The 16,225-nt window shown below is 41.7% G+C and overlaps 1 protein-coding gene and 1 non-coding gene across 2 annotated transcripts in view; one reads left to right on the top strand and one right to left on the bottom strand.

The window, feature by feature from the left end:
• Positions 1–3,935: 3,935 nt before the first annotated feature.
• trnah-gug lies at positions 3,936–4,007 on the bottom strand. The gene has a single exon. It is a non-coding gene; the product is annotated as a tRNA-His (tRNA).
• Positions 4,008–4,623: 616 nt separating this feature from the next.
• Positions 4,624–16,225, top strand: part of aspm (assembly factor for spindle microtubules) — a 27,734-nt gene continuing 16,132 nt past the window's right edge. The window contains 17 exon segments of the mRNA XM_037697933.1: positions 4,624–4,899; positions 5,026–5,166; positions 7,326–8,760; positions 9,120–9,206; positions 11,776–11,865; positions 11,958–12,104; positions 12,196–12,435; positions 12,526–12,593; positions 12,685–12,826; positions 12,990–13,120; positions 13,248–13,423; positions 13,883–14,028; positions 14,168–14,253; positions 14,339–14,551; positions 15,184–15,388; positions 15,594–15,742; positions 16,011–16,139. Of these exon segments, the coding sequence (XP_037553861.1) occupies positions 4,624–4,899; positions 5,026–5,166; positions 7,326–8,760; positions 9,120–9,206; positions 11,776–11,865; positions 11,958–12,104; positions 12,196–12,435; positions 12,526–12,593; positions 12,685–12,826; positions 12,990–13,120; positions 13,248–13,423; positions 13,883–14,028; positions 14,168–14,253; positions 14,339–14,551; positions 15,184–15,388; positions 15,594–15,742; positions 16,011–16,139 (3,861 nt within the window).

Here is a 16,225-nt window from a genome sequence, read left to right as displayed (position 1 = left end):
TCTAACTCCTCTGGGCTAAATTCTGCCTCACACAGATTTTTAAATGATTCTTCAATTTGTGGAATCTTATTTTGTATTTTCTCAAAGAAACAATTAGAGTCTTCTAATGAGAAATGAGTGGAGTATAGATTAGAAAAAAAATTAAAGATTTCTCTTTCTATAATCTTACTGTCATTGCATTCCTCATCATTGATCAATAAAGTTGTTATAGAGTTCCTTTGTTGTCTACTTTTTTCCAAGCGGCTAAAGTACGCGGTATTCTTTTCTCCATCTTCTATCCATCTTGCTCTCGACCTGACATAAGCACCTTGAGCCTTTTGTAAATATAAAACATCTAATTTAGCTTGTAATTCCATTAATGCTGGACTATTTGGAACGGAAGAGCTACAAGTTTGATTAATTTCTTTGAACAAATCAAATTCGTACTGTTTTCCTTTCTTTCTGAGCTCTTTGCAAAAAGATATAGTATCCAATCTTATTTTATATTTCAAAAATTCCCATTTATTTATGTCATTTGTGATTGACTGATCAGCTTCCACATCCTTGAAAGTTTTTTTAATCCTAGTGCAATATTCCTCATTGTCTAATAAACTGTTGTTAAATTTCCAATAGCCTTTATTTCTCTTTGTTTTTGTACTAGGACCTAATATTAAGCTTATGAAGCAATGATCAGACAGCGGAGCTTTAGAGATCTCAGATGTTGTGCTGCATGATAAAAGGTCATCAGTTATTAACCAATAGTCCAGTCTAGATCTGCATTGCCCGTTAGGTTTTATCCACGAATATTCAGCAAGTCCTGGATTCAGTGTTCTCCACACATCAGCTAGGTTGTTATCTGTCATAAAACTATTTATCAAATTGTTGTATTGTTGTCTGCCTGTTCTTTGAGGCCACCTATCCAGCCATTCATTTGGAGTCATATTCCAGTCTCCCCCCAAAATGACATGGTCAGTGAGATATCGTGTTTTAAATTCCAGTATAACCTGAGATAACTCCTCCAGAAGAGCTCTGTTTAAACTGTCATTATTAAAACCATAAACATTAACTATTATGAGGACCAAGTGATCCATTTTGGTCACCACTGTTAACCAGTGACCCTGTGTGTCTCCTTTGTGTGTCAATATTTTCCCAGGGAAATTGTTAAAACAAATTGCAACCCCACCAGTTCGGTTTGTGCCGTGGCTGAATAAAATCTTGTCACCCCACTGACTAGCCCAAAAGGTTTCATCTGTGTTCGATGAATGAGTCTCTTGAAATAAAAAACAGTTCGATTTCTGTCCTTTCGAGAACAAAAATAATGCTTTCCTTTTAATATTGTCTTTTAAACCTCTAACATTGAGTGAACCAAAAGAAATCTCCTCATTTAACATAAAAACAACAACTACTAAAATAAGAAGAAAAAAGAAAGGGTCTAACCCCAAGAACTTTGAAAACAATTAACAAGAAATGATGCTCAGTAAGCGAGGTTGAACTGAAGAGCTGCATTTGCAAGTCTCTTTAATGTCCTGTTTCTCCATCTTATCTGGTATGCGTACCTTCCGTTCCAATTTGGCGTCCATCAATATATCCAAAAGGGCCACGAAAGTATGCCACCTTCCCAGCTTTTCTGGCTTCATCGATGAACGGCCACAGACGATTCCTCTCCTCCCAGTCCTCTTTGGGTAACATTTCAGCGAATTTGATGCCCTGTTCTTTGCAGTAGGTGGATTTTTTGGTCTTCCTCCAGATTTCTTCCTTCATTATTCTTCGAGTGAAAAGAACAATGACGTTTCTGTGTTTGCTTTCCATCTTCCTTCCCAGTCTGTGTACAACATCCACTGCCTCCTCCATCCTCGACTCAGATTCAGGAGCGATGTGCTTCAGAGTCTGTACAACTACAGCCCTGATATCTTCATCTTTCTCCTCCTTCAAGCCTTTTATACGAAGGCTCCATCTCATTCTGTATCTCTCCTGTTCTCTGAGCCTCGTTTTAAGGTCAGCATTCTCCTCTCGTAGTTGAACATTTTGCTTTTCCAGGTCTTTCACCTTTGCTTTACATTCTTTGACTTCGTTAGCATTAAACTCCACTGCTTTGGCTAGGCTAGCTAGCATACCACTGCTGCGAGTCACCTGTTGTTCAATATTGTCTACTTTCTCTCCAAGCGACATAATACTTTTCATTATATCTCTGAGAGAGACTTCATCCTCTCCTTCCTCTTCAACTGACCTGAGTCGTTTCTCCCCTGGTGACTTGTTGGGAGTTGAGGGTGCAGAGACGTCTCTTTCCCTTTTATTTTGAGCGGAGATTTCCATAGCGTAGCCGTGGTCTTTATTTGAAGCTGCTTCTTTCTTTTTTGAGTCAGCTTTAAGCTTGGTAGATTTATTAGTGTTCTGGGAAGCCATTTCAATCTCTTTGATGGAGAATTAGATTAAGTGATAGGTAAAATTTTGGTCTTGCTATGCGAGCTCCAAAAAAACACTGCCACTCAACCCGCCATCTTGCTCCTCCTCCGGAAGAAAGAAAATAAAAAGACACGCAGACAAAACTTGTGTAAAAGACTTCGGTGATATATTTTCATGTAACTGAAATGCATATTTAATTGTTTAATTGTTTTAAAAATTTTAAACAAAATAAAAAAGAAAAGAAAATGAAGTTGAGCTCACTTCTACATTCCTTCACTGAGGGAGATACAGTTCTGTGAATAATAATGAATAGCCCACAACATGTGTCAATCTCATGGCCTGGCGGTCAAATGTGGCCCTCCTTAACATCCTTTTTGGCCCCCAAGATGTTATTTTAAATATAAAATACTTGTATCACTTTTTTTTTCAGTAATCTTTGATTATAATGTCAAAAATGCAACAGAAAATGTCAAATGAGACCAATCAAACTCTTGTTGAGGACCTGCAACCAAGAAAAGATGTTGAGAATCTAACTTGACTTAATGTAGATTCTGAAACCAGCCCTTAATGGTTTTAATTTTGGCCACCATTTGTAAATGGGTTTGACACCCCTGCCCTATAGCACTACAGTATATGGGAAAAGTACTTATATTTGGGTCTTATGTGTGCAGCCATCCAGATGCATCCATTTAAAATTGTCAAAATAGCAGAAAACCCTACAGAACAAAACATTATGATGAAAGATAAATAATGAAGCAATTTACTAAATTTATTAGGAGGCACTTTTTGGAATGGATGCTTTTTGTTGCACCTGTCCATCTATCGCTCTCTGAATATCATCAATATAGCAAAATATCATGGGATAATGGGATGGCGTCCTTTGTTCATTTTCAAAATTAGGTTAGTTTATTTTTATTATTGTCCTAAATACTAAATAAGTCATAAATGACTATATTATGGCTTTTTAAACAAACAGACAAACAAAACAAAAAAGTGTCTGGTTTAAAGTGTCATTTGTGCACATGGATGTTTTGAAAAGTTGCAGAGCTAACAGCCAGGTCTCAATCAAAAAGGTTGCTGTTCCAGTTTAACCACATGTTTATTTTCACATATTTGCTGTGTGTACTTTTTACTCTTCAATTTATCTCCTCTTCATTTTACCCCGAAGGGATTGGCAGACAGAAGAATGTTACATTGTAGGCCATAACTGACAACTGTATTTACCTTTTTTTTTTTTTTAGGAGGAATAATAACAATATGCCCCTGCTTCATCAATGTAAACATTAAAATAGTTCAGTATACTCCAAAGCAAGGTTGTGTTCTGCTGTTCATTTGTATGTTAATAGTATTCACTCATTTATATGCATTATTCAGCAGGGCACTTGGATACTTTCCTAAAATATATTTGTACATGCTGCTTGAGTTAAGAAATATGTGCAAAATTATGCAGCTTTGTTGGGCTTTCATATGCTATATAAGTATCAGCGTTATGAATTTCAATTACACTAAAATATTTATGTACAGTAATGTAAAAGAAAAAAGTGATAAAATAATGCCGTGACCCGGATTCGAACCGGGGTTGCTGCGGCCACAACGCAGAGTACTAACCACTATACGATCACGGCAAGCTATCCCTCTGGATGACTCGCAACTGAAAACACAAACATTTTTTAACAAAGATCCACTTCTCTGAGCAATAAGACAATTAGAAAATTGTTTAGAATGTTCGCTACAACATGAGTACATCCACATTTTTGAGCTACTTCTTTGAATGACTGGGTAGCGGCTTAAACGGAACAAGATCGCCAAACTCAAAAGATTGTGACGCATTTTCCACAAAACTGTGAACTTCATTCTGGTAAAGAAGATAAAGCCTCTAATTCCACTGCATTCACCTCAGAAAACGTAAGCGAAAAACACACTATTTTGTTTTTGCAAATTGAGGTCTGAATGAAGGCGTGGTTGATTTTGTCCGTTTAAAACGTGCTCGGACGCTGATTGGTTCATAGTTGTGTATTTTTGACGAAGGAATGAATTCTGTTTTCTCATTGGACGTGACGTAATAAATACTCACTTCTGATTGGTCGGTTGTTTGCGACTTAATTTCAAACAGTCTGCCAGCTTGTAGAAGTAACGTTTGCTAGCTTGCTAGTTTCACGTTGAAACGATTCTTCTATTCTCGTAGCAATGCTGTGATGTTTTAAAGCGTGTGTTTGAAGAAACGTTTTATTTTAATTCAAAATGGCTGAAGGGATAATTTCAGCCCAACGAGGATTTTTGGACTTCAGTCCGTTGAGGAGTGACGATGCTAACAAGGAGAATGAAGTTCCAGTTCTGAGCTTGATCCAGTTTTCGAAGCCTACATTTGTGAGTTTTGGCACAGTCAAGTTGGGCACCTCGAAATCTGCTTTTTTGCGAATAGAGAACCCTGTAGACGATGTGGAAGTGAAGGTTGTTATCGATAAGATCCCTTCGAGTAAAGGCTTTTCTGTGGACCACAACACGTTCGTGATTCAGGTATGTTCAACACGTGTTTTATTAACGTGCCTAATCTATTGTTGAGTTCACATTTGCTTTAAAACAGGTATTTTTTTAAATGCATTTGCTCATTCCTCGTTGCTGTTTTCATGTTTGTGTTTACAGCCTGAGAGCTTTTTGACTTTGACCATAACCTGGACTCCAACAGAGGAAGGTGGGATCAGAGAGCTCCTCATCTTCAATGCTGGGATCCTCAAGCACCAGGCTGTGCTGCTTGGCAGAGCAGAAGCACCAAAAAAGAAAAAGGTACCTTCACACACAGGCTGGCTTTCCACCAGCATGTACTTTTGAGCTGCTGGTAAAGATTGATTATATTTTCTTGCTTTAAAAAGTTACTGCAGACTCTTGGGGAAACAGTTTCATAGCTAGAAAATGGGGCTTCAAAGGTACTAACTGCAGTGGTGTGAAAACTAAATTTGCAGTTTTTCCATGAATTAAAACTATTTTGATTATGCTGTATGATACACTACAATGAAAAGTAAAGCATGCTATACTCATTAAAGTCACACATGTTGATGTATGTGTGAGGTTTTTATTTTTGTGCAGAAAAAAGGAGACAAAAATTGTTACAAAACAGAATCGAAGTAACAGAATATTATGAAGTGTGCATCTGTCCATGCATTTGTGAAATGTTCTTGGTCTTTGTGTAATATCCTCCATCAGGATGCTTTTTGACTTTAGTTCAGCTTTTAACACTATTCTTCCTGACATCCTGGTGAACAAGCTGGCTGCACTTGTGCCTGGCTCAAGGACTTCCTTACAAACCATCCTCAGTCTGTAAAGATTGGTGCACACAGCTCATCCACCTTGATGGTCAGCACTGGCTCCCCCCAGGGCTGTGTGCTAAGCCCACTCCTTTTCACCATCGATACTCATGACTGCACTAACACCATCATCAAATCTGCAGATGACACCAACCTGGTGGGATTTATAACTAGTGAAGACGAGTCAGGTGTGCCAGGAACAACCTGTCACTCAACACCACGAAAACCAAGGAGGTGGTCATGGATCACAGGACGAGCAAGGCTGCTCCTGTCCTCTACATAAATGGCGACCGCGTGGAGAGAGTCCCCCACTTCAAACTCTTGGGGACTTGCATCTCAGAGGACCTTTCCTGGTCAGTCAACACCACAGCGGTGGTTAAGAAGGCCCAGCAGCGACTCCAATTCCTGTGTAGTTAGACGGAACAACTTGGAGACTAAAGCTGCTGGTAACCTTCTATCACTCCACCATAGACGATTATTATATTGACGAAGGCCATTACAGTGTGGTATGGTGGCTCAACCACCGCTGACAAGAAGATGCTGCAGAGGGTGATCGGGAGTCAGAACTGCTGAGAGAATAACTGGCTGTCCTCTCCCCTCCCTCGATGATAATGCCAGCTCCCCATGTCTCTTCAGGGCAAAGAGGATCTTCCAAGACCACCTCTATTCTGGTCACCACCTACTCGGTCCACTGCCCTCTGGCAAAAGTTACAGGAGCATTAAGAGACGCACAAACAGACTTAAAAACAGCTTCTTCCCAGACTCTAAATACCCATTAAACAATTTTCATTTTTCAATTGCATGATTTTCCTCTTGTGCAATATGTTTGATCACTTACAGGAAGTGTGATCTATTCAAATTGCTTCCACTATCTCACCTGTATTCTTCTGACCAATGTCTGTGTTTTCTGAACTGATGTTTCTTATTTATGTACCAGTAGGTCTTAAACGTCTGCACTGAATCGTTGTGTATGAATGTATGTTGTCTTTTTTTTTTTTTTTTTTAATGAAGGCACTGTCGGTTGAGGCTAGGGGTGCACCGATCGCAGTTTTCTGTCCGATCACTGATCTTTTAAAAAGCCTGACCTGCCGATTCCGATTTTGGCTGATACTAATTTATTTATTTATTTTTATAAGCGACACTGTCAGGTGTTATATGGTCACAATGCACCTTCAATTTTCCGATCTTTTTATTCAAAAACACCCTTGAACAATAAATATCCTAGAAACAATCCAAACTTGTTTTAACTGACCATGAGGTAGTGCTCTGAAATATAAATGAAGTTTAGACAATTGTTATTAAAACTACAAAAAAAACATAAAATCGGTTTCTCATGTATCGTCCGATCTCCCAAAATTAAGGAAATCGAGGCCCCTAGTTGAGGCATCTTTAATTTCATTGCTCAGGCTGTGCAATGACGGTGAAGACAACTCTAATATGGGAGGGAGGCCTTTTATTTCCCTAGTTTGTTTTCCTAATCAGGAAATATATTATCAATAACTTCATTAATACACTCTTAAATTTACAACTACAGTATTCAGAATTGATCAGATTATACTGAGGTTTCACTTGAAAAGTTCAGACACTGCATGTCACAGTTGCTTTGCATTTACAGTTCGATTATAATTCTCTGTTTTTCAGAAGAGCTTATGGGATGCAATCAAAAACAAAAGAGGAGAGAAGGCGCCACAGATGACGAGGAAAACGGCACCACCTCTGAAAATGACGGCCAATAAAACCTTCCAAGTGTCTCGGAACCCACAGTACACGAGAGCGAAGCCTCGCAGCCCGCTGGCTTTGCACAATGAAAGAAAATCCACCAGTGAGAAGTCCCCAGTAAAGCGAGGCTCAGCTGACCACTCCGGCCTGGTGGAGCAGACGACTGATCCCAAGCAGAGACATCATTCCTTGCCTGATCTGGAGAGAGTTCATGATGTTCAGAAGAACTCTGTTGTTTTGCTTGTCCCAGCTTGCAAGTTTGTGGATTCTGGCAACATGCATGCTAGTCCGTACACTCCGTCTGAACAACCTGAAAACAAAGAGCTTGCAAAAATGTTTAACAAGACTTTGTCTCCTATCGGGACACCAGAGAGGTTCAAGAAGTTGATGCCTCGTATTCAGTCAGACAGTGCACTTCCTGCTTCTGTTAAGTCTGCTGATAATTCAGTTCCTTCTTTGAACGATGCTCTTGATGTCATTGGCTCTGATCTGATTCTTTGTACCGCCAGTCCCAGAGAGACAAATTCAAACTGTGTGTTTTCGGATTCTCTAGAGTCCAACGGCGACAGACTTTGCTGTGGTTCAGACAAAAATGCTTTAAAAACAATTGCTGATAGCTCCGAGATGTCTGAGTCCAATCAGCCTAGACTCACGTTTTTTGTCAATAAAAAGATTGATAAAGGAAATAAAGTTGCAGACAAGGTGAAAAAAGCTTTTATGTCTGCGACCGTGACTAAAAGCACAGTACCAGTGGAAACGAAGAGTCCAGGCAGAAGAAAGATAAAGTCACGTCGTCGGCTCTTAGAGAAAACACTTGAGCTTTCTGATGGTAGCAGTCAGAGCGACTCTGGTCCAGATACTCCAAAACTTCCTGTTATCGATACTGACACAGGGACCCCACAGAGCGAAGATGGACTTAAAGTCTCAGAGTTTCTGTCCTCCAGTCCCAAACCAAGACTTGGTCCCTCTGCTGAACCCATCTCCTTCCCTGTCGCCTCACCTCCACACATGGCTCCATCTCGCTTCTCTTTCTCTGCTTCCTCTCCATCTCTCTCCGTCCTTGCGCCAGCCACCTTCACAATCGCCTCTCCACCACCTGCGACCTCATTGTCCCCAAAGTCTGAGGACGCCCCGGCTGTTTCTGAACCCCCTCTTGCTCAGGAAGACCTATTTCCTGTCCAACTGGCTGTGAAAAGCAAGAAGAGGAAGAGTGAGGAGTATCTGAAAACTGATGGGAAGGCTGAGGCCTCCGGGAAGCCTGAGCAGGTCAAAAGGAGCAGATCTGTGGCGGGAAAACCCAAGACCCCAGGATCAGTCCAGAAGAGGAGGAGTGTGTCACAGAGAAAGAGGCTAACAAGTGAGTAAATTCACTTTCTTCATGGAACTAGTGAACATTAAGATGAACGGATGCACCGTATTAATCCCAGCCTGGGAAATTTCTTGGTTGTTGCTGCAAACAGAAACAAAAAAAGTCTGAATTTAAAAAAAAAAAAAGATGTAATCAAAACAGAACAAAATATTAATGACTAACTACAAAAATAATAATAATAAAAAAAGTGCAAGTTGTGAATCAAATTGTAAAGAAAATGTCAAGAGAAATTCCATAAATGAACCTCCAACACATTCTACTGAATGCCGTTATTATATTTATATAAACATTTTTTATTATTGCATTTCTGGGTATTAAAACACCCTCTGAATTTAATTACTTTCCAGGCACAGCTCACTCAGCGAATACACTGTCTGTGAAGAAGTCTGTGCCTGCTGTTCAGGCTAAACCGAGCTCCAGAGTCATCTCACAAGGTAAACATTTCTCATTACCGTTTTTTCCGGTGTATGTCGTTCCGGAGTACAAGTCTTATCTGTCACCTCCGCCTGCACCAGCTGAGTGAAACGAGTGCACACGGGAGGACTGGCTGTTGCAGTTCTTCAAAATTTAACAAGATTAACACTTAAAAACAATTATTTTGCTAGACGTTATAGCAAAAGTGTGTCTCAGTTGAACTTTTCCTTAATAAATGCACTTTAATGGTCAAAACGGCTTCATTTCGCCTGGGCGGCACAGAAATGAAGCTGTTTTGACCCTGAGCAAACAGACACGTTTCTCCAGGTTTTCCTCTCCGCTCCTTTTCTGGAACGAGGACGAAGGTGGCTCGCAGCTCTATAGCGTTCCCCCCCGCACCTCGCTGCTTTCCAAGGCCACGGATCACACTCCTCGCTGCCCCCTTCCTTCCCGCTCCGGCAGCGGAGGAACGCTGTAGAGCTTGCAGTCGGAGCCTCGATGGATGGATGGATGGATGGATGGTTCACTGCTGTGTAGCTTTCTAGCGCCTCTAGCAGCTGCAAATAAGTCAGAGTCAGAGATTCTTTATTGTCGTTCACGCCACATGTTGTACATGTGGTGGGACGAAATTATGTACACAGGGTCCCATTTACATCCAACAATAAAATATAAAAGAAAACGATAACATCTAAGATATGAACTAAGAAAAACATAAACTAAAAATTCACTAAGCACAAATAGCATAAAAACATTACGTCGAACAGCAGCACGAACATGAGCATGAGTCTGTGTGAGCAGATGAGCACGCATGAACACATCAACATGAAACAGATCAGCAGCAACATGATGTGATTTTTCACAGTGATTATTCTGGTTAGAGATTCATGAGTCTAACAGCCTCAGGGTAGAAGCTGTTCCTCAGTATAGTGGTTCTAGACTTGATGCTCCTCAACCTCCTTCCTGCGGGGAACGGGCCAAAAAGTGTGTGTGCTGGGTGAGTGGGGTCCTTCATGATGCAGGTGGCCTTCTTCCTGCATCTGGAGGTGTAGATGTCTGTGATGGTGGGGAGGCTGACTCCAACAGTATTCTGTGCAGCCTTCACCACTCTCTGCAAAGCTTTTCTTTCTGCAGCTGTGCAGCCTCCATGCCACACATTGATGCTGGAGCACAGGATGCTCTCCACTGCACACCTGTAGAAGGAGGTGAGGACTGAACTTCCCAGACCAGCTCGTCTCAACCGTCTGAGGAAGTAGAGTCTCTGATGAGCTTTCTTGATCAGGCTGGTGGTGTTGTTGCTCCAGCTGAGGTTGTCATTCATGTGTACACCCAAGTACTTTTAGCTGGAGACCACTTCCACCGCAGATCCTCTTATGTTCAGGGGGGTGTAGGTGTGTTTGTTCCTTCTGAAGTCCACAATCATCTCCTTTGTCTTCTTCACATTGATGTGAAGGTTATTCTCTTTGCACCAGCTCTCCAGGTGTTCCACCTCTTGCCTGTAGCTGGACTCATCATTGTTTGTGATGCATCCCACCACCGCTGTATCATCTGCAAACTTTACAATGTGACAGCCTGGATGGGTAGCTGCACAATCATACGTGAGCAGAGTAAACAAGAGAGGGCTCAACAACACATCCCTGAGGAGAGCCAGTGCTGAAGGTTATGGTGGAGTAGGAGAAGTTGTGGATCCTCACTGACTGTGGTCTGTTTGTTAATAAGTCTAGTACCCAGTTGCAAATGGAGGGGCTTAGTCCTAGTGTGGATAGTTTGTCCATCAGGATTTGGGGGATCATGGTGTTGAAGGCGGATGTGAAGTCCACAAAGAGCATACGGACGTAAGAGTTTTTCTGCTCCAGGTGGTTGAGCGCAGTGTGGACCACAGAGGAGATTGCATCCTCTGTTGATCGGTTCTCATGGTATGCATACTGATGAGGGTCCTCGTTGATGTTGATGGTTGTTTTGATGTGAGTCATGACCAGTTTTTCGAAGCATTTAGCAACTACTGGGGTGAGGGCCACTGGCCGATAGTCATTCAGACCAGTCACTGTAGAGCTTTTTGGGACTGGGATGATGGTGGCAGTCTTCAGGCAGGTGGGAACTGTCTCCAGGGTAAGTGAGGTGTTAAAGATGTCTGCCAGCACCTCACGGAGCTGATCAGCACATTATTTCAACACTTTTCCGGGGATGTTGTCTGGGCCGGTTGCCTTGTGCGGATTAATCCTCCTGAAAGTACTCCTTACTTCTGCTGAGGTCACGTTGAGATGCTCTTCATCCGGTGGTGAGGGGAATCCGGTTCTGGGTGGTTTGTTTGGGTCTTCAAAGCGTGCATAGAAACTTGTTGAATGGTAATGTTTACTTTGGTTCATGTCAGAATAAATTAACATTTCAAGCGTCGGTCAAAAATTTTGTTATGAATATGGGGAAAAAAAATTGTTTAAGTTGCTTTGGTGTATAAGTTGCAGGACTTGCAAATTTATGCAACAAGCTGCGACTTATATGCCGTAAAAGACGGTAAAAATTGTTATTTTTATTTTGCTGTACCGATGTGATGTCATTAAGATTAAGTTGTGATATTTCCTGTTTTATTTACAGGATCTGTCAGGGCAGCTGGTTCTGTGAAGACGTCTAAAATAGTTGCTGTAGCTCAGGCAAAACTGACCTTCATCAAACCTACACAAACGGGTATGTCAAGATTAACACTGCTGCAGAGCCCGGGACTTACCGTATCGATTGTTTTCTGGTGTATTACTTTTTATATTTCTTCTTTTTGTTAGCTTTACCAAGACACCCTATGCCGTTTGCTGCCAAGAACATGTTCTATGACGAAAGGTGGATTGAGAAGCAGGAGAGAGGATTCACGTGGTGGGTCAACTACGTCCTCACTCCAGACGACTTTAAGGTCAACACTGAAGTCGCTAAAGGTGCTACACCTAATCTACACCGCAGAGCCGTTGTTTCAACTCGGGATAAACGAGAGTCTCATTAAACTTGATGTTCCTCGTGTATCTGCAGTAAACGCTGTGTCTCTTGCCATGGGGAGCAACGACAAGTTCAGTGTCCCCAAAGCTCCGACCAAAGAGGAGGTGTCTTTCAGCACCTACACGGCCAAACGCAAGCTGAACCGCCTCCGCCGAGCTGCTTGCCAGTTGTTCACGTCTGAGCCTGTGGTCAAGGCCATCCAGAGGCTCGAGCTGGAGGTGGAGGCCCGGCGGCTGCTTGTTCGCAAAGACCGTCACCTTTGGAAGGACATAGGTAAAAGTTCTGTTAGCGTAGTGTGTTCAGACAACTTTTGTTCTAGTCTGAAAGGTAAATAGTTTTTTGATTTGTCATGTTTTTTTTAAGGTGAACGCAAAAAAGTCCTCAGCTGGCTCCTGTCGTATAATCCACTGTGGCTGAGGATCGGCCTCGAGGTGTTTAAATAATTTTCTCCTACCTTACATACTTTCTTTCCAAATATTTTTTTGAAGATGTCCTCACGATCGCAGCGTTGCTTGTTTTCAGACCATCTTCGGGGAGCTGATCTCGCTTGAGAGCAACAGTGACGTTTTGGGTCTGGCGATGTTCATCCTCCAGCGGCTGCTCTGGAACCCAGACATCGCTGCAGAGTTCAGACACCTCCGCGTGCCTCACCTTTACAAAGACGGTAATTTGGGACTCTTGTGCTGTAATTGTTGTAATTGAAAAGCACTTTTTTAGTGTTTGCTTCCAAGACCGGAACAAAATCGGTGGATCAGTCAAAGTTTTCGAAGTGTATTTTGTTCATTCAGTAAATTTGCAGCATGTTTATGGGGCCTTTTCCCTGTCAGGCCATGAGGAGGCGCTGTCTCGCTTCACCCTGAAGAAGCTGCTCCTGCTGGTCTGTTTCTTGGACAAAGCCAAAGAATCTCGCCTGATTGAACATGACCCTTGCCTCTTCTGTCTGGATGCAGAGTTCAAGGCAGGCCATCTTAACTCTGCTTGACTTTAATAATATATATAAATATATATTTTTAATGAAAATTACAACAAATCTAGTGAGAAAGCATCTTATGAGATGAGGTTGTACTAATCGCTTGCTTCTGCAGGCGAGTAAAGACCTGCTGCTGGCCTTCTCCAGGGACTTCCTGAGCGGAGAGGGGATTCTTCCCCGACACCTCTCCTACCTCGGGTTGCCCGTTTCCCACGTTCAGACGCCCCTCGACGAGTTCAACTTCGCCGTGAAGAATTTGGCAGTGGATCTGAAGTGCGGCATTCGTTTGGTGTGAGTGAGAGAAGCTGCACCTTTTCTTTGCCGCCCTGATCATGAACTTCCTGTTTTCTGAGGACGCACTCGGTTGTGTTGCTGTCCGGCAGCTCAAAAGGATTCAGTGTCGGATCCTTCTGCAGAGCAGTTTCAGAGCCTTTGAAAGTCTGTTTTTTTTAAACCTGTTGAATGTTCATAAATAACTCTTTGATTAATGGCGACTGCAGGGTGGGGGTTAGTTTCTGAAAGGGTCCGTTTGACAGTTGGGTTTTGATCTAAAGCACTAAAGTTCCTTAATAACTGCACATTTTTCATCTTTACTAAAATATTCTATGACCTGGTTCTTTTATGAACTCAACAGTGAAAAAGAACAAAGAAGCACCAATTAAAGTGAATTTGACAAAACTAAATTTAGTTTATTTATTTATTTATTCTAATGAGTAGTGTTGTTTCAGTTTTTGTGGTCGTTTCTTCCAGACGTGTGATGGAGCTCCTCGTTCAGGACTGGAGTTTGTCTGCGAAGCTCCGTCTGCCGGCCATCAGCCGCCTGCAGAAGGTGCACAACGTCGATGTTGCGCTGCAAGTGCTTAAAAACAAAGGGATAGATCTCAAGGATGAACGTGGTAACTTCATCTTTAGGCTTTTCACACAAAAAACAAAAATATGATCTTATCTGCTTCTCGTCATCAAAATATGAACTTTATAGAAGTTTGAGCCATGTTTGAAGTGAACCGTGTGTTTATGCTTTGCCTTTGTTTTTAGGCACCATCATCGACTCCAGGGATATTGTGGATGGACACAGAGAGAAAACTCTGAGCCTCCTGTGGAAAATCCTCTTTGCGTTTCACGTGCGTAGTTTTACTTTTGAGTTACGTGATGCTGTAACGGCAAGAAAAAAAAAGTTTCTATACAAGTTTTCTAATGATTGTGAAGGTGGAAGTGATTCTGAATGAGGATCAACTCAGAGAGGAGGTCTTCTTCCTGAAGAGATTCCTGAAGACCAAACGGAGGCTGGCCTCTCTGCAGGACTGGGAGGAATACCACGATCTGCCTTCAGAGGTCAGGAGGCCGTACGAACACACGAGCGTCAAGATCACTCTGCTGATGGACTGGGTCCGCGCTGTGTGCAACTTCTACAACCTTAAGGTCAATCTCGTTTCCTCTGAACCCCTCATGGCCACTGATGTGTGTCCATCGTTGTATGAATGTGATCTAAAAAGCACTTAGTCTCTTTAGAATGAGTTGTTCATTTAGCTTTGTAGAGATACAGTAGAGTGATGTATGAATGGATAAATGAGGGCATGCATGGTCTTTGTCAGTTTGGCCTGCTACAAAATGCAGATGCCAAAAAGGGGGCTGAAAATGACGTAACACTATATAAATATAATGTATATAAAAAAACTGCCTTTTTTATATTGGTGAATAATTTTGATGGAATGGCTGATGTCCCATATTTAACTTTATCGCGAATATCGGCCGATTATATCATTCATCCTTATAACAGAGTTGTGGTCTGTGATTGCTGTAATTAATTTTTCCGTTGATCCTGGCAAGGTGTTCTTTATAAATATATTCCATGATGCCCATCTAACAAAGAGCAAATTCATCCAACCTTTATTTAGACAGGTTAATCCCATTGAGCCTCGGGGATTCATTTACAAGAGAGACCTGAAAAATTGACAAATCTTGAGCCTATATTGATATTGTAGCTCCAACATGCGCTCAGACGTTCCCATGTGAGGTGAACAGGAAGTGATGGTTCGTGTCCATGCGTGCAGGTGGAGAACTTCACTGTTTCCTTCTCTGACGGTCGCGTCCTCTGCTACCTCATTCACCACTACCACCCCAGCCTCTTACCGGAAGGATCCATCAGCCTCAGCACCACGCAGACTGTGGAGTGCTCCCCGAGGGGCCGGGTGGAGTTGAACTGCTCAGACAACGACTCCGACAGCTCCTTAAACGCCGCAACAACCGACTTGAACGGTACATAATGTCTGCTTTGTTTGTTCTGGACATAAGTTTTAAAATTCAGTTTTATATCAAATTTGTGATGCATTAAAGTGGTCAATGGGGAAACATCAAATTCCTCCTTTATTCTTGTTTTTGGAAAGCATCTTTTTAAATTTTTTAAAGTCAAAAAACTTTTTAAATGACCCATACTGACAGTATCTGTTACTTTTCCACACAGACCCTGATTGTCCGTCTGTGGCTTTTAAAGAGCTGCTGGAAAATGAGAAAAACAACTTCAGGTTGGTCAACGGCGCTGTGGCTTTTCTGGGGGGAGTTCCAGCCATGATCAACCCTGCAGACATGTCCAACACCATCCCCAGTGAGAAGGTGAGACCACACAGCTGTTTTTGTAAAGCCGTGGAGCAAAGTGTTCCAAACAATACATTTCTTTTTATTGTTTCACGCCAACATTCAACCAATCGGCAGTCGCAGATTTGTGAGGATTCTACTGACGTTTAAAAAACGTTTTTTTTTTTTTTAAAAGTGTCTTGAACCCATTTGAGTAAACCGATCAAAAACTTTTCGTCTCCTCAGAAGCTGGTGATCAATAACTTGTATAATTTTAGTTAAAAGTAATCGTTTGACTTCCCTCCAGGTTGTGATGTCCTACCTGTCCTTCCTTTGTGCTCGTCTTTTGGACCTGAGGAACGAAACCAGAGCAGCTCGAGTCATTCAGGCTGCGTGGAGAAAACTCAAACTGAAGAAAGACATGCAGCTCTACGAGGTTCAGTGATTTACAATTTTAATATTATTATTATTATTATTATTATTATTATTATTATTATTATTATTATTATTATTATTATTATT

The sequence above is a fragment of the Nematolebias whitei genome, chromosome 3 (genome assembly GCF_014905685.2).
Source record: "Nematolebias whitei isolate Nwh7 chromosome 3, NemWhi1, whole genome shotgun sequence".
Classification (NCBI taxonomy): Eukaryota; Metazoa; Chordata; class Actinopteri; order Cyprinodontiformes; family Rivulidae; genus Nematolebias; species Nematolebias whitei.
The sequence above is the reverse complement of the archived record's forward strand: the minus strand, read 5'-3'. Positions and strand labels throughout refer to the sequence as shown.